Source organism: Gambusia affinis, linkage group LG13, assembly GCF_019740435.1.
Source record: "Gambusia affinis linkage group LG13, SWU_Gaff_1.0, whole genome shotgun sequence".
Taxonomy (NCBI): Eukaryota; Metazoa; Chordata; class Actinopteri; order Cyprinodontiformes; family Poeciliidae; genus Gambusia; species Gambusia affinis.
The window spans coordinates 21,588,831-21,611,292 of record NC_057880.1 but is presented as its reverse complement, the minus strand read 5'-3'; the positions used below and the strand labels follow the sequence as shown (position 1 = coordinate 21,611,292).

Below are 22,462 nucleotides of genomic sequence, written 5' to 3'. Positions count from 1 at the left end.
TTTTGCTTTTAATCTGGGCAATACAGATATGTTCATTTATCGCTCCTTAGCAGATTTGTCCAAGTTCTTGGAGCCTAAACCATGAAATGAAACCAGAATGTACTGTTCAGTAATAACATGGGGTGTATCTTGTACAGAAAAAATGTTGATGGAAGCAGGCGAAACAAAGTCAAAAAAGAGCAACTCATAGTCTGAGACGAGCACAGGTAGGTATATTTTCAACATTTATTTTTTGCAAATGCAGCATGAATGCCTGCAAAACAGCATCTTAATGTTGGTCCAGTAGAAAACAAAAACAAAAAACACTTTGTTTAATACTTTGCTTTTCTTATTTCAATTTTGTCCTGGGAATTTTGAGTTTATCTTTGTTTCAAATGAGGAAGCAGATTGCACGTAGACATTTTCAAATTATTATGTCTTTTACTTATATATAAATATCCAAAGAATTTCATATCGCAAACCGCGGCCAAAAAAAAAAGAGGATAGAAATGGCATCAATATCTAAATACAAAAAGGATTAGATGACTATAAAATGTACAGTTTTTAAATTTTTTTAACTTAATATTCACATTCATGTATAAAACTTACAAAATCTGGATCTCTCCAAACTTCTAAAAATAGAACCTTTCTGTTAATTGGTGAAGGATTATTTTTAAATTACCATAAATTTAACGGATTATTCCATATCATCAGCATTAATGTAATCATTTCCACCATCTGGTTGCTGTTTTTTTTTTTTTTACTTTTTTGATTCATTTTTTAAAATATGTAACTCAATAAATTAACATACCGTACTAGCGCAGTCCCTGAAAGCCAATACTTAACTGTGTTACTGAGAAAGTGTGTGTGTGTGTGTTTAACGAAGGGTGTGTGTGAGGAGAAATATAGGACATCTGTCAGCATAACCTGCCTCACAAATGGGAGCAGGGTGTGGAGGTGGGGGTTGTTTCCAAGTCCATACAAAAAATAATTCATAGTAAATATATAATATATTTTTATACATATTTGAATATATTTACAAATATAGCCAGCACTTTTCATTACATTGTGGATTCTTTTTCCAGAATAATCAGGGATGTTTATCTAGAGAACTGGGAAATACAATGACGCACCAATATTACAAAATTAACAAGAAAAGTTTTTATTTCTGCTCTCCTTGTATTCCTGTTTTGTTAGTTGGTGCTCCATATGTGAGTCCCTTTTTCCTATTCGTCTTCTAGTTTCATGTTTTCTTCTTCCTTTGTTTATGTTTCAGTTCATACCACTCCATACATTCCTCCAGGAGTAAACAAGTCTTGGAATGCCACCCACTGCTACTTGATCACCAAGCAAGTAGCGCTGTGGAGCTTCTGGGTAGGAAGATGAGAACCAAAAGATGAGAAAAAGCTGCGTGTTTACATGAGAGAGGGAGAGGAGGCCTCAGGGAATGTCAGTTCATCCAGTCAGTATGAAGGAGCTTCCGTAACGCGCTCCGTCCCCTCCGTTAAGACCTCAAGTGTTCTGTGTTGGTGTGTGGCAGTGCTAGTCCCCGATCGGGTCCGTTTCAGAGAAGGTGTCTGTGCTACGTGTGTTCAGCGACTCTGAGGTTGGGGCAGGCCAAAAGTCGGCTCAGGGTCTGAGCCGGCAGAGGCTCATCTCTTGGCGTTCCCGTTGATGTGCTGGTACTTGGGGAGGCAGGGCTCGTCCGGCAAGGGGTCGTGGGAGAACACAGAGTCGTCGCCGGAGGAGCAGGAGCTGCGAGTGTCAGGGAAGCTGGGGGAATACTGCTCCGTAGGAGCACACAGGTCCAGATATTCCTGGGGACGCAGATAGAGGAGAAAATCTACATTTAGATAAACAAAAAAAAAGTGGCACAGGATCAAAAGCAAACAGGAGAAAATAAATTGAGAACTGAAACCGGATCAGCAAGACTTGGGACTTTCCAGAGGAGGACTGGAAAAGGGTGGGGGGGTGAGAACAGTATCACCTTCATAATGATATTTATCTGAACCATACCAAATCACCCTGGGAGGATATAAAAAATGGAAAAGAAAAATAATCTCCAACTGGATACTGCATGAAAATATTTGTAGAAATAATAGGTAATAAATTGAATCTCAGGCTGCTGTCTGATCCAGCAGAGCTAATAAGAAGAGAAAGTTGACCTGATTGCACAGCAGAGCAGTTCAAGATGGGTTGGATGTTGAGAGCAAAACTGGCAGTTTATGTGGAACAACTCTGAGCCAACCAAGACATGAACCAGAACTGACAGGCAGGACAAGCAGAACATGAAAACAAGAGGCAGCCAAAGGACTTATTAGCTCTGAGGGAGCTGCAAAAGTCCACAACTCAGGTGGGAGAGTCTGTTCACAGGATAACCATTAGTCATTTATGGAAGAAAGTGATCTGGTCAGTTTACATGAATGTTAACCTTTCTGGCAGAGACACGGAAAACAATGTGAAGCAGAATCCCTGCCTGAGCAAATACTGTCTAAAATGGTGGCAGTAGCATCATGCTTTAGGATCGCAGCATGATGGGATTCGGCCAACTGTTCTCAAGCCAAACATTGTAAACTATGTATATACTTTTCTGTAACAAAGGAACTGCTAGTGGATAACTACTAATAATATTTAAATGTTCATCCCCTAAAGAAGCAGAAAGAGGATTCTATTAAGTTTTAGGAGCAGGATTGTCTCCAAAGCTTTGCAGGGAAGGTTGAACATCTGGAAGTTTTTAAAATTAAATTTGAAACTTGAGTTTTAAATTGATAATTAAGATTGAATTCAAGACTTTTTCAGACCATGCATACAACGCATAATTCAACAGAATGTTTCTTACTGAATATTAGTGTGTTGAATAAAAGGCCTAGTCAAAGTCCAAATATTTAATTTGAATTCACATGAGTTAGTAATTGATGTTCACAGAGGCTCTTCATCAAACCTTTTGAGTTTTAGCTATTTGGCAAATAAGAAGGGAAAAAATTGTATACTTTGAGTGTGATGTTACCCAAAGAAAATTGTAGCTGAAATTTCTCAGAGAACTCGTACTCATACAGGCTGACTACAAAAGCATGTAACAATTTTCAGATTCATATTTGGCTGAAAACCACATCTTACTTTCCTTCCACTTCACTATTTAGCAATACTTTGTGTAAGTCAATCAGAAAAACAACGCAGAGGAATACTTTAGCAGTCGTAGGAAAACATAATTTCCATGAATTCTCTTGGAAACTGGGTAACAATATACTGGCCCTCTACTGCATCCTCTCCCTTAACTTCAGTCAAAACAGATCTGAAACCTGGCCCTGAAAAGCTTGACATAAACAACAGGAGATGGTTTGAAAAAGAATCAAGAAGCTGGCAGAGCTCAGCTAACCGCCATGAAAAAGGAAAGATGAAAACCTCCAGAAATCCTGTTATTAATTTTTGACTCAGTCCAGTCTTGTGAAGATGTTTGTGTCTGTTGAGGCCCCCTTTTTCCCCTCTGCTTCTCTTTAATGGCTGTTACTGGGTCTCGTTGTGTGGATGAAGAGTTTTTGGGGTTTTGTAGAAAAAGAGCACTGGCTTCCATTTTCCCAGCTCAACACGAAAAGGCTCATATTACTAAAGATCTCCACATCTGCCAGCGGTTTGGGGTAGAGGTGAAGGAAGGGGGGAGACAAAGGGGTAAAAAAGGGGAGCTTTATTACATTTCAAAAGTTCAAACTCATAGTTGGGGATTTTAGGGAGACAAAGAAGGGAATGGAAAAAGGGCAACGAGGCATCGATGTGACGACAGGACTGCAGAAGCTATGCTGAGCAACGATCGGATCATCCAGTCATTTCTCAGCAATGGGCCTCATGTCAACCAGGCTCCATAAACTTTCTGGCAATGCTCAGCCAAACCTGGTATGGTCCTGCGTGTATCATATTTTGGTGTTTCATCACAATTAAACAAGGAAGGTACATGAGGCATGAATTGTGACCACCCAAAGCGAATGAGTTAACAGAGAAGGTTCTGGAGAGGTGTGAAAACCAGCTAGACTCACCTCATTAGTGTTCAGGGTGAGGATTCGATCCAGGTCCTCCACTAGCTGCTTGAAGGTTGGTCTCTGCGATGGGATGGCGTGCCAGCAGTCCTTCATCATCATGTACCTGAAAGAGGTGAAGATATCATTTTCATGAGGAGTACACAAAGTTTGTGTTGGGCTAGTTGTTTCTGAATGCGAGTTCTGAGACTGGATTTTATTTAGGTGGATCGATGTACAAAGGGGTTATACCAAATATATGTCACTTTTCAGCTTGCTATGTGTAAAACAATATGGGAACAACTTCATGATAATGTTTTATTGTGAAGTTTATGTTGAACAAATTGTTGCACTAGATTTTATTCTTCATTATCAGAGCAAAAATTTGTTGTGCTGGATTTTATTGAAGAGTGGCAAATCATATTCATACAAATTTGGGAAAACAAAATGTCCACTTCACTCCAATACAGAACTGTTTATTATTTTGTGGTAAACCAAGTGAGTAATCTCCAGATGGTTAGCCTGAATTAGATATTTCTTTTTACGGGTATCAATGTAAAAGAGGCTGACAACAAATTTATGTCACACTATTCCTATTTTTACTAGTAAAAGGTTTTGTCACTTTACAGTCCTTATGTAAAATCCTTAGACATTATAATGAGGTTTGTTGTTATAATATGAAAAATGTTCAAACATGTGAATACCTTTCTATAGCACTGTAATGAGTCAAGAATACCGACATCTGATTTGTCTGCCATGTTTGTGCATTTCTCTGTGTATTCTGTCTTTGTCTCTTCACTTCCATGGCCTTATTGAGAATTGAGACACTGTTGGTAAATGATCCCAGTTGTACAGATGCCTGGCAGAGTCGCAGAGGTATTTATCACATGCAAACGAGTCTCTCACGGAGTCCCAAGGCAACAATTAATGCTAATTCAGAATATGGATTGCTTGGAAAAGATTTGGATTTTGGTGAAAAGTGTTAAACTTACAGCTCATTGGTGCAGTTTCCAGGCTTGTCCATGCGATGTCCCTCTTTGAGCAGCTTGAAGAGCTCTTCTACAGGAATGCCGGGGTAGGGTGAGCCCCCTAGGGTGAATATCTCCCACATCAGCACCCCAAATGACCAGCTAGTGGGGAAAAACAGGAAATATACATGCTTTATTTGCAGAAAAGATGTGGAAAGGTGAGATTTGTATGTAAATCTAAAAAGAATCCATTATATGGGAGCAATGGGACCACTTGGCAGATAATTTTCATCCTTTCAGCTGATTAATGGATAGAGGAAATGCAACACAGTAACATCAGTGGTGTCAATGCCCACTTTCTGTCCTCTAGTGACTTGTGGTCCAAAGCCGCTGGCAGTGCTGCTCGACTCTGATCTCAATGACGCCTTTTGTGCCCAGCTGGCTGGTTACAGAGCCTGGCATTGTCCAGTCGCACCAAACCAAAGCAAACACTGGACCACCCACAGCAGACAAAAGAGAAATAATCAACAAAAGACGTCCAGAGGCGGAGGTGGTGACTACTAATTATTAACTGCTTCCTTGCCTCAACTTCCTGTTGTTGAGCTCCACTTCTCAAATGTTAACTCTTCCTTCAGCGGCTTCGTTATTGATGCAAACTAAAGGGATGCATTATTTTGTGCAGCATACTGTGCATTACCACAGACTTCAAGCATACTGAGCACACGGGTTATTCAGCAAGAAAAGTCTGCAAAGACACGAAGGTAGGGTATTTATCATTTCTTTCATCTGTTTACACAATCAGCCAGCCAGGTCTGTTCTCTCCTCTATCAGTGCTTTGCATCTCAGCCCTTGTTGACACACTCGCCTCTCCTTTCTGTGACATTTTGTAACCATTACTCAGCTTGTTTAGCCGTCCAAGATGGTGTCCACCTGCAAGCAGCCATGACTTACAAAAATAAACACACAAACTCAGGGGGCTACTTTGCTGACCTGGCATGCTGTCTTAGTGGAGCGCAAAGCACTTATATGTTTCAGCCAGCTTCAAACATAGATTATGTTTATGCGAGTCATTTAATTAATGAATGCCTCTGTGTAAACAAGGTTAGGACTGAGGACTCATCCATATCTCATCACATTTAAGTCATAACGTTACGTCATATGCGTCTCCTGCAGGACTTTCTCATTGCTGCCTAAAGGCAACATACATGCGAATGGTAAAACTATATTATGTAAATTGGTGGATTACTAGAGATGCACACAAATTGGGCTGGTGAATGGAAACAAAAATCCAATCTACAGCTCAGCCGGCCCAGACTGCTGAACAGTCAGTTTGAAAATATGGAATGCGTTCTTAATTCAGTCAGTCAATAGATGCACCATGACTAAGTGATAATAGGTCTCACTAACTACAATACTCTTTTAGTATAGAGGTTGTGACTGAAGGAAGAAGAGTTAAAGATTTTAAGATTGGATGGTATCTTTTCCTGATCTGGTTCATGACTGAACCAAACCAAAGTGATATAAGGTTGCACTAAGAAAAACGATTCAAGGGTTTGTCTGAATCATGAACTACAGCCTCCAAAACATTCAGTCTGCTCAGCTGACAAAGGATCCAAAGAGCTGAAATGAGTGAAATGTGTGAAATTTGTTTTATTCAGATTTATTCCGGCCCTTGTCTTGACAGAAATCCTGTCTCCCTCTTCATCTACTACAACTACAAAGACAAAAATCTTGAGACACTGACCCTTCCTCTGAATCTGGATAAATTAAGGACACATATGTGGGATGAATTTGGAGGTGCCTTTAAATTTGGACACCCTTTGTTGCATCACTGTAACTTAATTGGCCGTTTAAGGATGCAGCTCCTGAATTTGGACCCACAAGTCAGATTAACCACTTTCACTCTTTGGTGTGGAAGTGGTTACCGAAAGAAGAGCAATACAATTAAGATATTTTCATCTCCTGGTAAGTGTTTGAAAATAAAGTCAGAGAAAACAAAAAAGGTGTAATGAGCTTTACACTTCAGGAACAGGAAGGTTCACTGGATGACAGCAGTTGCTCTTTTTTATCCTTTTTCAGCATTCAAACCTGTTCTATCATGGTGTATGCTGAATTTGTAAATGTTCGCATTCTTTAGAAAATCTTAAGAGTTAAGACAAGTATCAATGTTCTCTAGGGAATACAAGAATCGACTCCAGTTTACAGTTCTGATGCTGACATCTTAAAATGTCATATCAGCCTGTACACACAATATGACGCAACCCTTCTCCAAATAAATAGTTTATAATTGCTCAAAGCTAACAAAACATTTGAACTGCTATTAATAATATTTACAATAGTAAAATTGATGCTAGTTAAAGTTCCATAAAAAACAAGGTTGGAAATTGGCCAATAAAACTGATCTGTGGATCTCTAGTGAAGCTGAAGTCTGGCTCTCTGCACTTGAGCTGTAATCCTTTGCTCATACCTACACTCTCCAGAGCTGCTCCGCTGAGCTCATTTGTTACAACCGCAGAGGGGGGAGTGTCATTGCAATTCATGTATTCATTTAATCTGATGTCATGTATAGATCGCCTGTGCCTTGTGCTGTTTGATTCAGCTCCACCTCCTCCCGCACACGCACAAAAAGCCAATTACTAAATGTGAGTGATGAATCGTAATTAGGGGTGAGCCAATACACACACACACACACACACACACACACACACACACACTCCCTTTCTCCTTAGCTCCCCTGTGTTATTGATTGGAGAACATGAAGGACGTGGTGTGTGTACATAGATTCTTTTATGTGCACACAACGACCTCAGAGGGAAACCAACTTAAAGCACTTTCCCTGCGTTAATTGAGATGTTTTGTGCGCTACTGGTGTTTGGCTTAAGTGCACATAGCGAAAACCTCCTTTCGCTAGGGTCAGCATGCGAGGCATTTATCTAATTGCCACATGCGTTTTTCTGCCGCCAGTGTCTGGAGCAGAAACTTCAAACGACGCTGTCAGGACGCATGAGACTCAAACACCAAAAATAGAGGGATGCTCTCGCTTTGTTCTGTTTTTAGAATGAATACTCTTGATCTTAAATAAAACGAGGAAGAGACAGAGACGGGTCAACGATTCACATACCAGATGAAAGAAAAAAAGAATGCTGGGATAAAAGAGGAAGAGGGGGAGTTATTTTGATGGTGGAGCCAGTCCAAAACGATGAGTAGCAGCATGTGTTGAGTTTTGCTGAATGAGGAGAAGAGAGCGAACAGGGGGAGAGAGTGAATGTAGGCCCGAAGCATTGTTGTGTTCAGACATTGGGTAGAGGCCCGAAAAGGTGGGGAGACTTCCGAGCTGAGCCGGAGAAGAAGGAGGAGAGGAGGGGAGGGGTTCTGGTGGGCTTCGGGCTCCTTCCAGATTCTTTGAAGCCAGTCAGATTAGTAACACAGCATTGGCTACAAGTCTAGCGTGAAATCCTCACTTTTGCAACAGACTGGTCAACACCAGCTCCCCATAGCCAATCACCCCCCCAGTACCCGAAACCCCCCCCATCCAAAAATCCAAGATAGCACAAAAAAAACTTCATCTCACTTAAGTCTGACTGCACAAACAAGGAGCAGTGATCGCACATGCCACACTAGCTTGTCTGTAGCCTTGTACTCACACATCGCTCTGGTGCGTGTAGACCCGGTCGAAGAGCGCTTCTGGAGCCATCCATTTAACCGGGAGACGACCCTGAAAACGCAAACACAGAGGAGGAAGGTTAACTGAAAACCAAGCCATAAGCAATCCTTGGAGTCCTTATTCCGGGCCTCATCAGCATCTTTACAATTATTCACTAAAAAAAGACTGAAACGTGAGAAGAGCCTCAGGATTAAGGATGTAAAAGAAGCGCCTGTCTGGGCGGGGAATTCCCAATGGAGCGTTTATGCTGTTTAAGCAACAGAGGTGATAAACAGGGTCACAGATAAAGGAGAGTTTATCTCTGTGTGTCATTAAAACCGGCCGAGAGGCTAAGCATTCTTGGCAAGGTCAAAGTGTACATTACCTTAATGGTAAACCCAATTTCATGAGCTGAATTAACTAACTTAGTTCCTTAGGTTCAGCTCTTATGTACAGAGCTGTATTACTATTCACATTAACTAGACATCATATAGTCCACTAAAGTTAAAGTTTTTCTCCTCTGGTCATGTTACACCCACTAACGTGAGTGTATTTTACTGCCAGACCTCGTGAGAGCACAAGGAGCTTGAACCATCTGCCGACCCACCCGAGCTGTGGATCTCTTCAGCTGCTCCAAAGTTACTATGGGTCTTTTGAATACTTCTCGGATTATCAATCAGATGTTCAAAGCTTGGAATATTGTTTTATAATCAAATGCAGCTTTAAAATTCTCCACAATTTTCTCCCTGATCTGTGAGCCGTGTTCCTAGGTCTTCATGTTTGTTCACTAGTGTTCTTTAACAAATCTCTCAGGCATTAAGAGAACAGCTGGATTTATATTGAAATCAAATTACACACAGGTGGGCTCTGTTTAATAACTGGGCAATTTCTGACAGGGTTATTGGTTACATTTTAATTGGGCATATCATGGTTAATAGGGGTTGAACACAAACACACACGAGTCTCTGAGATTTTTATCTACAATAAAACTGTATTTTATTTTCGTGTTTATAACACGATAAAATGGTTTGAATAACTTTGCAGTGCAGAATACATATAGTTTATAAAACAAAAGCAAAGTAGACATTAACATTTTATTTTGTGGCACCAAATAATAAAAACTAAAAATTGATGGCTCAGTCAGATCCTAAAAGATTATTGTTGGAGCCGTGATTATTGTCCCGGTGCTCACCTCCATCATCATCGTCAAATATTGTTGTGGTTGTCAGCTAGTTCTCAGCATGATCGTGCATGCAGTGAAAAGGCAGTCATGCATATTAGATGAGGATGTGCAGGCTGCGCTGCTCTGTGGTGGGAAAGAAAGACACCACTGGGCCACTATGGAGATGTCAGTTATGTTTAGTCTGCTCCCTCTCTGCCCCCGACGCTCTCTCTCCGTGTCTCTTTCGGGGCTAATTGTGTAAATGTTGATGAAACCAAAAGAACAAGAGACTGAGGGGGTAAACTAGGCATGGTCCGGAGAAGCACTACATTCAGAGCCTGCCTGGGAACCTGTAGCTTCTGCCAAGACACTACCAGAGGAAAGGGGTGAAGCAGAAAGACGAGGGGAGAGAAAAACACAGAGAAAAGCCTAAACCATGTGAGCGGATTTCACTCTGTTTGCAAAAAACACTCTATAATCTAACAGCCTAAACCCTTCAGAGTGCAGCATGCATGTTGTGAGAACTTACATTGGTTGTCTTTTTATAGTAGTCAATGTTGTGGACATCTCTGGCCAGGCCGAAGTCAGCGATCTTCATGACGTTACTCTCTGTGACCAGGACGTTCCTGGCTGCCAGGTCTCTGTGTATACACTGGGAAGGAAACAGTGGAAAAATGAGGTAAGAGGAAGAAAAATGGGATGGTCAAAGTGAGGGGGAAAAAGTAAAAGCAGGAGAGGGGTCAGGTCCATAATTATTTGGACAAATACACAACCCTACACAAGAACATGGCTTGAGATGATTCATACAAAGACATGTGTACTGTAAATATGTAAAGACCAAAGTATGTGTGCGTGTCAGACAGTCACATTCCAACAGTGAGAGAGAGCGTGATGCTGCATTTGGCCAACATGGCTGTACCCCCATTGTGAGAACCTCTTAATTCTTCTGCACAGAGGGGCTTTTGTGGTGCAATGGGAGACAATACAGGGATTGGGGCAGGGGGTATGAGTAGTGTTTTCAGGGGACCATGTTCCCACAGGGACGCACAAACAAGCTTCCGACGTAAAACCCTCCTGGATGCTGTTGTTAAGCCCTAAGTACTGAGTACTGGCACAGAGATGTATCCAAGCAGCCAGGGGGCTGGAAAGTTGATGTGAAAGTAGGACGTTTTGTCTGTCCTCCCCTTACCTTTTGAGATGCAAGGTACTCCATGCCCCGTGCCACCTGATAAGTGCAGGAGACGAGATCTTTGAAGGTAAGCAGTTCATCGGAGACACGGGCGATGTCGTAGGAGTACTCCATGCCAGGAGGACGGCGGGCTCTGAGGTACTCTCTGAGGTTGCCTTTGGAGGCATACTCTACTATCACATATAGGGGACCTGTACAAGCACAAGTCACAACAAACAGGTGTCCAAACTCTATCTTGAACAGAGTATATGTAATGTATATTAAATTAAAATATTGTTTCCCTCACCGTCTTGTGTGCAGGCTCCCAAAAGGTTGATGATGTTCTTGTGTTTGCCGATCATCTTCATCATTTCCATCTCTGACACCAGGTCAGAAAGGTCCTTTTCTGTGGCATCGTCTAACAACAGAGAAGTATACAATCAGAAAACTAGACACAACAAGCGTCTCTCTTTAACTGTTTGACTTTAAACTAAGGGTGTGTCCAGTTCCACAGAAACTCATCTGGAAGCTGATTGTGATTAGGCCGGGATGACAGACATCGTTGGCTAAAGTTACAGCTCCTCACATAAAGTACAAAGAGTTTCAGAGGTAAAAGAAAGGGTGACGTGGAAAATAAACTTCATTGAAGACAGTGGAAGTTTACCAATACACTAAGATAGTCAGTGCGGCATTGCGTGCATTCTTCAGTTCCGTTACAGTAACTTGAGTCACTGTTAAAAGAACTCTACAGTGGAGGAAGGTATACAGGACCTCTGCTGTACTTAATCTTACTGTGCCCTGCAACCCCAAACCAGTCCAGCCCCTTCTCCTGCTTTCATTAATCACAGCAGCTCTCTTAATGTGACTTGCCTCATTGTTTAGATGCTGACTGAGCGCTGCCCAACTGCTGCTTTGGGGTCAGGTATGCGACCGCCCTTAACCCTTACCTATCTGACCCACCTTCTTCAAGCCGTCAGTCAGCAGCCACCAATAACAAGTAATAATGCCAGCCTAAGGCTCCACCTTGCACCTTTGTTGAACCCCCGACTGTAACATGAATCAGCTAAAGAAACGTTCTTATTTCATGACAGAATGAAGCAGAGTAAATCTAAGCCCACAGGTCTGACCTCAAGTCAGATGTTTAAGAACGAAGTGAGATTTTGGTGGTGCAAAAAACAGAGACTAGATATGATATCATTTTACATCATATCACTCCTGTGTTTAAATCCTTTCATTAAAATGCAAGCCTAATTGGTCTGAGTTTAATCTGGAAATATGGAGCATACCATAAATCAGTCCTGCCCTTAACCCCATGCTGCACACTGCTGGTCAGCTGGATGTCTGGAAATATATTCTTTAACTTTACTTTTTTCTGATTCTGTTGTTATAGCTGTTACATTTTGGTGTGTTTGTGATTGCTGCAGTGATTGTGGTGGGTGTTGGTAGTGTTGCCCTTCTCTTTCCTTTGCACTTTTAGTCATTTCACATCTGACTTTTATGGGGTATAAAATGGTGCCGTGTACCATGGCTCATGCAATCGTGAGTCAGTTTGCTATGTAGAAGATGTTTTTTTTTACCACTCTGATAATTGGTTTTAAATTATTTTAAACCACTTTTCTTTATTATACCTAAAGAATTTTCATATAATCAAGAACAATTGCACCTGAAGTTTTTATTTCCATTTGTTTCTATAAATTATGCAAATACTTAAATAGGACAGGTAGGGTTTTATTAACTAAATTTAAAATTGCCAGGTTCAAAATAAGTAAGAATAATTATCAAACATTTCCCCTTTTGTAGAACAATTTTGACCTAACAATGTGGGGTAACCCAACCCACAGTAATGTTTACCCAATACGCCAGGACAGGATGTTAAAAACTTCTGTTGAAAAAGTAAATTTGGCAAGCTAAGACACTTTCTGAATATATTAAGACATTGAAATCTTCTTCTAATTACTGTAATAACAATGAAACTGTGATATTTTAACACATGGTTAAAACACAGCAGAATTTCATAGAAATCCTCTCACCTTTCAGCATCTTCACTGCAACAGTGACCGCCTCCTTGGGTTTGTCCTTATCGATGCCCAGAGCTTCGGCCATCACAACTTGACCGAAGCAGCCTTCACCCAGAGGTTTGCCAAGAGTCAACCTAAAAGAAAATATAACATAAAAAAAACAAAACTGGATGCTGATAAGTTCAAACGGTCCACATAGTAGGCCTTGCACTGACTCCCACTCTCCAGATAGAAAGTAGGAAGAAGTGCGGGATCAAGATAGATAATGAAACCAGGCACAGAGCCACACCCATCTTTCATCTTTCAATCAGATTCTGTTTGTGGGAGTGCTTTTCTGGCTTGATGAAGTTTTTGCCAGAACAGTACGTAGGAAGACACACATGGCAGAGATAATCTCTTAATAAACCTGAGTTGAGCCACTCTTTTGTAAACTATTTATCCTGTCTTGGCATGTTCCAGTATACAATTATAAGTCTTTGCAAAGGAGGCAGCTCAGCCCTGACATATTAGCCTGTGATGGATGAGTTTCTGTCTTTCTTTTGCAACTAAGAAGTGCCGATGAACCTTTTCTTAACATTACCAGCGAACTGCAAAGCAGCTCTAGGTAAATCAGATTGGATTGAGAGTCTGGAAACATCAATTCTCAATTGGCTTAAGGTCTTAGAATTTGACAGATGAATGATTATGCTTTGATTTAAACCAGTCCATCAGAACTCAGATGTTTCATGAAGCTCCACCCTCCTCCCAAGTTATTTGCAGCCTCAAACAGGTTTTTCTTCCAGCATTGTTAATTAATGTTCTCTAACAAACCTCTGAAGCTTTTGAAGAGCAGCTGAATTTATTATGTTTATTTTGAGTCTACTCACTAATTAGGTGACTTGTGAAGACAATTTATTTAGGGCTGTCAGCATAAGGGGGCTGAATGCAAGCGCAGGACGCCCTGTTTAGATTTGCTCTGTTAAACAAAACGTTGAAAACCATCTATCTTTTCTACCTATATTACATGTTACATGCCTGTTACATACAATCTCAATGAAAAAGTTGGTGATTATCATAATATGTGGAAACGCGTAAGAGGTGGAAATATGTTCTGCATATTTTAATTGTTAGCCATGCCATGGGGTTTGATATTTAACTTAACTATGTGTTCTCTTGTGACTATTCAGAGCTGAAGCACCGGTCAGGCCCCTAAACATGCAGGATAACTTGGTGCTTTTTATTTTGATTGACCTAAGTTGGTCTCTCGCCTCATAAAGCCCACTGTCCATGCTATCTAAACATTCACAGCACAGCGCTAAGCCGAGAGGCCTGAGGCTGGCGCCCTGCGGTAGTAACACAATCCCCTATCTGTCCACTCACACTTGCCACATTCAATGGCAGGCATTCTGTCCATCCGGCCACACATAATTGATGTTATTTTTTTCCTCAGCCTAAACCGCAAAAGTTAGCATTCCTCAGCATTTTACAATCCCAACATGATCCTTCAGGCGCTGGAATGACAGGCAGGGCATAAAGACCCAAACAGTGAGGAAGACAGAGATTTATTTTTGCAAAGTTAAAACAGCCTCCATTTAGCTGGGGTCATGAATTAAAATCATAAATTTAATCAATCCAGCATGCAAAGACAAAGTTGAGCATTACATCAGAAGTGCAGTTTTATTGATACACAATTTCAAATTGTATGAGCCAGGTTTTTTTTTTTTCTTTTACAGGCATTCTAACAAAAGCTTCAGGAATTTCCCTTATTCTTTTAAACGCAGAGCCTCAGATTCTTTTTAAACTTCTTTAACTCTTACTGAAACCTTAGCTGAGCTAATTCCTTTGGTATGACAGAGAACAAACACTCCTCGCCCAAACATGCAGATGAAAGCTGTGAATACCAGCCACTAATTAGCACAACTTCACTCTCTACGAACAGAAGCGGGCGATACAGAGTCTTTGGTGAGGGAGGGAGAGAGGGAAAAAAGTTTAGTTCCTCTTCTAATGATGGGGCAAGTTTCACACCAGATGAATCAAAAGCTTTAATCTCACCAGGTGTCAATCCCCAAATGGAAAAATATTTTTTAAATTATTTAGCAGCTGTTTTAAGGCACTAAACGCCGTAAACAGGTAGTGCCTGCAGTCTCCAATTCCAGATTTCACTGTTAAGAGGATCCTTTTTAAAGTGATACAGCTGCCTTTCATTAGAATAAATATGATCTAAAAGTTAACTTTTTCCAGAACTTAAATAAAAATAACCTGAAACTCATACATTATATACATTACATACACAAAGAGTGATATATTTCAAGTTTTAGCACACAAAAGTTCATGTAGCAAAAAGTTAGTTCCAAGCATGCAACTGGAAAGTTTAGTGGAAGGAAAAAGTGTGGTCGAAAAAGGCAGCAGCTTTGAGAGGATTGTGAAGGAAAGCCAGTTAAAATTTCCTGTATTTTTCTTATGCAACATTCAAATGCTTGGTGTATTTTATACATAATATTCAAGTATTAATTTACTATAAACTTTTTTAAACTTTTCAATCATATTTTTAATTCATTGACACTGTTGCAAAATATAACTGGTGGCACCCTGGCTACCGTTGGTGATACTCAGAGAAACTTTGTAGCACAAATGTTTGCAAGGTAAAAACTAACAGACTAACTGTGATGGAAATAAACACTAAAAATCCTGAACTTCAGTTGTTGCACTGCAGAATATTTCAATAACTTCTTCTGCAAACTGGAGAGGAAAACTGCGAACCAAGAATAAATGCTGAAGATTACTTCTGCTGTGTGCCATTCACATCTCATCATAGTCATTGAAGTCTGTGAAAATTAATATATCATAATTGTATTCAATATAATTGTATACATTGTGTGCATTTTTCACAGAAGATAGCAGAAACCTTCTGATCTGTTTTCATTATGCATTTAATGATCATGTGTTTGTGACAGGAGTTGCTTTAGCCTAAAGGTAGAAGTCTGTTTTGGTCTTTGCCCTTGTTATACTATCTGTTACTTCTAGCAAAATTTAAGAACAACCTGCACCATCCACTTTTAAATTAAAGTTGTAGTGGATCAGCATTTTCTGATCCACTACTCCTGATTTATGCATAGAACTATTTCATGTTTTATGCAGAAATCTACTGAAGGCAGAAGACATACAATTACAAGTTGCATTTAATAAAGAACAGAAACTACAACAGTGTGTTTTAACAGGCAGCTCTTACCTGTCTCTGGCAAATTCCCACAGTGGATCCTCTGGAAGGTCGTACTCGGGGATCGGTTCGTCGGGTGCAGAGCTCCGCCACGTTGTGATTCGCACCAGAGGGGTGTTTGAATTCATGGATGAGCTTGAATCTGCCGACACCTATAGGAAAAAAGATATTGGCTGATCACTGTGATCTAAGTTCTTAGGCCAGCTAAAGCTCCAAGGCATCACTAGAGGAGTTGGAAACTTGAGGCATGAATTTCACTACACAACCTGTTAAATATTCAATCATGTCTGCTTCCCACAGTGAATGTTTACTAGTTGTGAAGTTTCTCCAAAGTAGAGATTCGGTTTCATCGGGGTTAAAGAGGTGAGCAGCTACAATAACTCTTGAGGAATTTGTGTTAATTGCTGGTGAGCCTGGGTCTTTAAGCGACTCCCTCTACACCTTAACCTTACCTTGACTCTGGAATCAGTCTCCTCCACAGAAAGTAATCCAACACTCTCTGAACCTTTTGGTTTCCCTTGAGGTTAAAGAAAGTTTCACGTTTGGAAGGAAAAACGTCTGGCTGCAGTTTTCGGCAGCCGTGTTGACTTGAACAGAAATGCATGACCTCTGAATGAATCTAGATGTGGGTCCCTTGAAATACCTCCACATCTCAATAAATTACGAGATCATTGATCCAACAAGTTAATCTTATGGATTAAAATACATTATACACACAGTGATGTATTTAAATATTTCCTTTCAATTTATATTAGAATATTACATATAATAAATTTTAAGAATGCATGTAATGTGTATTTACAAAAGTGTAGATATGTTCTGTGCACCATGTCTAGATCGGCTGGGGGTCTTTAATTGTTTTAGACATGAATTACTTTTATTACTGTCTCTGATCTTCCTCTTTATGATAATACACAGTTTCTTTAATAATAATAGTAATAGTTATTACTATTACCTAATTATTACCTAATTTTATTAATAATTAGGTCTGCATCTCGAGAGGCTAAAATATATAACAAAATATATTCTAAGAAACGGAATTTTAGGTTTATATCAGGTGAAAGACAAAAATAATCTATATTAATAGAAAAAACCCTGTGTGTAGTAAATGTATGAAGTACAGAACTGTTCAAATTTATTACGATGCATCTGTGAAGTCAGTTGAGTTATTATTCATGCAAACCTTTTGCATTTGTTGATTCTAAAAAGATGCATTTGGTCAAAAATTATAGTAATTTAGGTTACTTATGTTCCCAAAGCCATTTATAAAATAATTAGCTGTATTTCCTTGTCAAATGTCAGTGTTATGTGTTGGCTCCTCCAGAAGTGTTAGATGCCTTTAGAACTCTTTATCTACTTTCTGTTACCTGGCGGCGCAGAGGGATCTGTTTGGTCAGCTTGTGGACCGCCGGTGGGCTGCCAAAATCGGGCTTCTTTGCTGTGTTCCTCATGCGGCACACCACCACAATGCCCACCATGCAGGCAATGAGGAACATGCCTGCACAATATATTCCGATCTCCAAGTAGTAGGAGGTAATGGGTCCTGGAGATTTCTCTGGTGCTGAGAGAGATGAAAGAACAACGGTCAGGCAGAGGTTAGGGCAGGCATTTCCCAGACATGGAGGAAAACGCAGACAGACACTATGAAGATGACTCATGAGTAAATGTAATCACCATCGACAGGCAAACCAAACAAATCGCTTTGTAGCACCATTGCAACTCCCCTTCGGCCAACGGTTATTAGCTTTTGTGGGGTCTCACAGGCCTTCAGTGGCTTTGATAGTGTCACCAGATTTTAAATTATGACTCAGACTGAACGAGCAGGCCAGCATGTGTCTGCACTCTGCGTCAATCTTTGAGACACGCGAGCGCAAGCACAAAAACACACCCACAGTCGTCTGAACAATACGTCCCTCACTTCTATTGTGGCTGTGTATGACCCGAACTTCCTGTCTAGTAAAAGGGCTGAGCGTGTGTAAAAGAGACTGTTTCATCCCTGCAGACCACAAACAAAGATTCCTTTGCAACGCAGCAACCAAACAGGCCACAAGCCAAGTAGAGCTGAAGGTGGTGTACTAGAAAACGTTTTCTTCTTAAACTACATCAATGGCAGTAATTACTAACAGGTAACATATAGCTTTTACAGCTGAAAGGATTAATTTGATTAATTGTGATGAATCGATTATTTAAATAATTGTCAACTAATTTATCAACAGATTAATCATTAACAGGAGCTCAATATAAATTTAAGAAATAATGTAATGGAAATATATTCTACCCAGAATTTGTAAAGTGGCATAGTTACAGCTTCATCCAGTGTATATTTCGTATAAGAAAATCTCCTATTAAGTATATTTTGCTGTTGAAATATTAATCAGATAACCAACAGATTAGAAGTATTGTTTTAGCTGCAGCTGCATCTGCAGTTTGCTAAAGGAATGGTGTGTCATGGCATTTTATGTAATAAAATCCTTATTTTTGTGTTTAAAAAATTTATAGGCATGCTTATTTGCATCTCTTAATGTAATTCAAACGTTGTAAAAAAGGCTTAAGTGGTTAAATGTAAAACCTGCAGAATGTGCCAAAAAATTTTTCAAAGCCTTTTTATGACTTATGAACATACATCACACATTTTCATTGCTTGAATAACATTGTTTCTATATGTTTCCATTATAAAGAGTAGGTAAAATAACATGTTTTTAACAACATCAAACAAAAATAGGTGCAAAATGTTGGCAATTAATCACACACAAGTCATCCACTGTGTCGAAGCAGAGAGGTTTGGCTCTGATAATTGAGAAAGTCAAGCCAACATGAAATGAGGGTTGAGCTTTACCTTTCCACCATTGTTTCAAGAAACATCAAGTATCAGAGCCAGAGAAAAAGGAATAATGCACAATTTAAAGATACCAAGAAAGATATATACAGTTTGTATTAGCATGCAGAATCAGAACCAACAAGTAGTAGTGACTGGGTTTCTAAAAGGACTAACTGAAGCGTGAAGACAAATCCTCATCTCCTTTGGAATTGTGACACTCAAATTGCTACGGGAGCTCTAGTTTGATTTGGAGTTAGAATAAGTCTTCTTGAAACTACACTAATATCTCATCTGGGTTTTCAACAGCTTGCTAACCTACAAAATATTGTAAACTATATGCTCCCCACTTATGTATTGAACTGATCAAAGGAAGCGTCCAAGGAGAGGATTAGCCTTGCATGAAAGCAATTGAAAATGACTTAAAGTGCACATATCAACATTTTTTATGACAAAAACCAGTAATAAAAATGTTCTTTTTTGCAGTCTTATACTATTTATGTCCATTCAAAGTGTAAAATGTCTGTTGATGTTATACAGATTCTTATTTAAAATTGCATAACCAATCTCTCCAAATGATAGTCCGGAGCAATTAACCATGATAATTAGTTTCAGCTGCAGCTGTTTTTTTTAGGTCTGAGACAAATGGAGGAGAAAGAATTTGACTGCAGCAGCCATTTCATTGTATATTAGTATTCTAACTTCATTTTCATCCATCACATATGTAGCATATTATTAGCTTTGGGTCACTTTTTAGAGCCAAAAAAAAAGTAATTAGGAGAAACTACTTATGACCGAATACAGTTTGATTGATATCGTACAGTAACAATGATGATTTGACAGCTAAATCGGCTAAAAGTCTCACGGTTAAAAAAAATTGACAATTATTCGCAAAATCTTTGCATGACTTGTGAATAAAGCAGGCGAATGTGGTGTATTAATGTGAAGAATTGCAGAGAAGACTAATAATGCTGGTCAGAACTGGAGCATAGATAAGGCATAATCTCAGTGCTGTCATTTTTTTGTGTTTCAAGTTCAAGTCATTCCCCACTGACTGGGATCACCACAAGGTGCTTTTGAAACTTTCCATATGGTGCTGATTTAATAGGTCTCAAAGGTTCTCCCTTCAGAAAACATTCCTTCCTCCATGTCTTCTAATCACTAGATAAACTGTATTATAAATCCTTACTTTGTTTCAAATCCAGCTGATGCTGTCCGTCACTACTTGTCTTTGATGGATATTGAGTTGCTTTTAATAACAACATTATTCATACCCAGGGTAGATTTAGATTAAAAATTATTTTAGAGACAGACATATCCCAAAATACACCAAAGCAGAGTATTAATCCAGAAATAACATAATTTATGTCTGTTTATTATTAAAAATACGCATGGAAAATTACGTGCATTTTTACGTGCATGTGTCCTTTTAAATAATTAATGGAAAAACATTTCAGAGAAGCCCTTATTAGAGTTGTTTTGAGATTTGACACCTTGAGGTTTGATTCAAGTCAGGACTCCAAAACATTAATATTATGTCCAGCCAGAAGAAACCTTAAAAAATGTGGTGTGAATAATTTGGGCTTAACCGTAGGCATTGATGTCTGAGTTCAGCGTCCTGAAAGTAACTTTTTTTACTCTCACAACTTTTAGCTGCGTTTGCTGCTGCCTGGTGTTATTTTTATTTTTATTTTTTACAGATATTTAACATCTTAAATTAATATCAGTATCATGAGCTTTAAACCTGAACACAACTGAAAATGTTTTCAGATAAAATTGATATGCGCTCTTTAAAGTGGAAAAAACAACCAAGGGACAAAAGCAAGTGAATTTATATACCTGGAAGCACCGTCAAAGTAGCAGTTTGATAGGAGATCCCAATTGAATTACCCGCCAAGCATGTATACTCCCCAGCATCCTCAAAAGTTACATTTGGCAAGTAGAGAACCTCTATCTCCTTATCTGTGGTGTTAACACCTGCGGTCTGGGGGAAGAGAAGAGGAGGAAGAGGAAATAGAGAAACAACAGAAAAAGAGAAGAGAAAAAATATGAGACCCACAACACCAAGAAAGAAGTTAGACGAACTGGATAGTGTCCACCGTTAAGATCCTGTGTAGAACTGAGCATGGGAGTGAAGACAGGTAGAAGATAGATCCCAGTATTCCACCAAAACATGTGAAAATAAAACAAACACACCTAAAACAAACCCAAAAGGTACCCATCACCCACAGAACCCGCTAAAACCCACACACATGCATATACACAGAGATCATGGAGAGCACTGTGACAGCATACGCTTTCTGGTGAAAAGCTCTGAGGTGAGTTACAAAAAAATAGAGAGATCATCATCTGGTTATTCTGGTCAGAACAGTGCTTCCATGGCGACACCAATCCAAAAGTCGGTGGCAGCTGAAGGAAAAGGAAGTAACATTTGGGAGAGGGAACGTCCTTGAGACCATCAACAGCACCACCACAGAACAGCAGGGAAACCCACACCGGTAGAGGGGAGTTGAGGTGGTCTTGGGTGGGGGTGTAGGGTTACCTGGAATGACAGTCAGCCAGCACGACTGGGTGACTTCCCCTATATAATTGGAGACTTTACAGATATATTCCCCAGCATCTTCCTCTGTGACATTGGTGAGGATGAGAGACTCCATGTCTGTGCTGTTAATGCCTGAGCGCTGCAAGCCATCAAACAAAATGAGCAGATAAATCAGGCACATGACAACATCGCCACTGCAGCTGCTATACACGGACCTGCAGGAATCATCTCCAAAATCCAGCCAGAAACTACAAAAATGACCCATTAAGTTGGAATAAATTAAAATAATTGTGATATAGTCTTGACAAACAATGAATATATTTTCTCAAAGTTTTATGGATGCGATGTTCCTTGCAAACATCACAGTGAAAGGCAAACCACATTTAAAGGAAAAATGTCACAAAGAAAACAATTATTTAAACTTAAAAGGCATAAAGTTAGGGGAGGGATATAATGGGTTTCTTATATGACCTCTCATAAATTACAAAGCAAGAGGGAAAAAAGTGTGGTTGTGATATAAAAATGGGCACAAAGGGATCTACCTTTAACACTTTGACGTAGGGGTTTCCATCAGGCCTGTAGCGACTGCCGTTTACGCTGATGTGTTTCAGCCACTGGATGTGAGGCTGGGCGTCGCTGTAGACCTTACACTGGAATTGGGCGTCCTCGCCAACGTGTACTGTGGTGTTGGCGGGCTGCCCAGCCTGGAGGATAGGCCTGTGTGGTGACCGTTCTGTTGAAGAAGATGAACAATTTATCTTTTCTATTCTCAATCACCAGGTAGTAGAATTATGCTGCTCATGGAGTTGGAGTTACGTCAGTTCTGATTTGTTCCTGTAGGCTCAGACAGTTATTATGATGCGTAACCATGTCAACAAGGTATTGTTTTTAGAAGTAGAAGCTGCTAATTAGCATTGCAAAATCAAATGAGATGGATCAGCAGTGTGTCCTAACAACTGATTAT

General features: G+C 39.8%; 1 protein-coding gene across 7 annotated transcripts in view; it reads right to left on the bottom strand.

Annotated features, from left to right (window-relative positions):
* Positions 1–207: 207 nt before the first annotated feature.
* The window catches only part of fgfr2 (fibroblast growth factor receptor 2), a 57,104-nt gene continuing 34,849 nt past the window's right edge, over positions 208–22,462 (bottom strand). For 4 of the 7 annotated variants that reach the window (XM_044136024.1, XM_044136025.1, XM_044136029.1 and 1 more), the window contains 12 exons: positions 22,041–22,231; positions 20,796–20,940; positions 17,503–17,702; positions 16,154–16,293; positions 12,958–13,079; positions 11,235–11,345; positions 10,949–11,139; positions 10,289–10,411; positions 8,599–8,669; positions 4,979–5,116; positions 4,008–4,113; positions 208–1,796 (listed from right to left, as the gene is read on the bottom strand). In XM_044136024.1, coding sequence (XP_043991959.1) covers positions 1,632–1,796; positions 4,008–4,113; positions 4,979–5,116; positions 8,599–8,669; positions 10,289–10,411; positions 10,949–11,139; positions 11,235–11,345; positions 12,958–13,079; positions 16,154–16,293; positions 17,503–17,702; positions 20,796–20,940; positions 22,041–22,231 — 1,703 coding nt within the window. In that variant the 3' untranslated portion in view covers positions 208–1,631. Of the gene's footprint in view, positions 1,797–4,007; positions 4,114–4,978; positions 5,117–8,598; positions 8,670–10,288; positions 10,412–10,948; positions 11,140–11,234; positions 11,346–12,957; positions 13,080–16,153; positions 16,294–17,502; positions 17,703–20,795; positions 20,941–21,498; positions 21,638–22,040; positions 22,232–22,462 lie in introns of all 7 variants that reach the window. The other 3 variants (XM_044136027.1, XM_044136028.1, XM_044136026.1) reach the window with 3 other exon arrangements.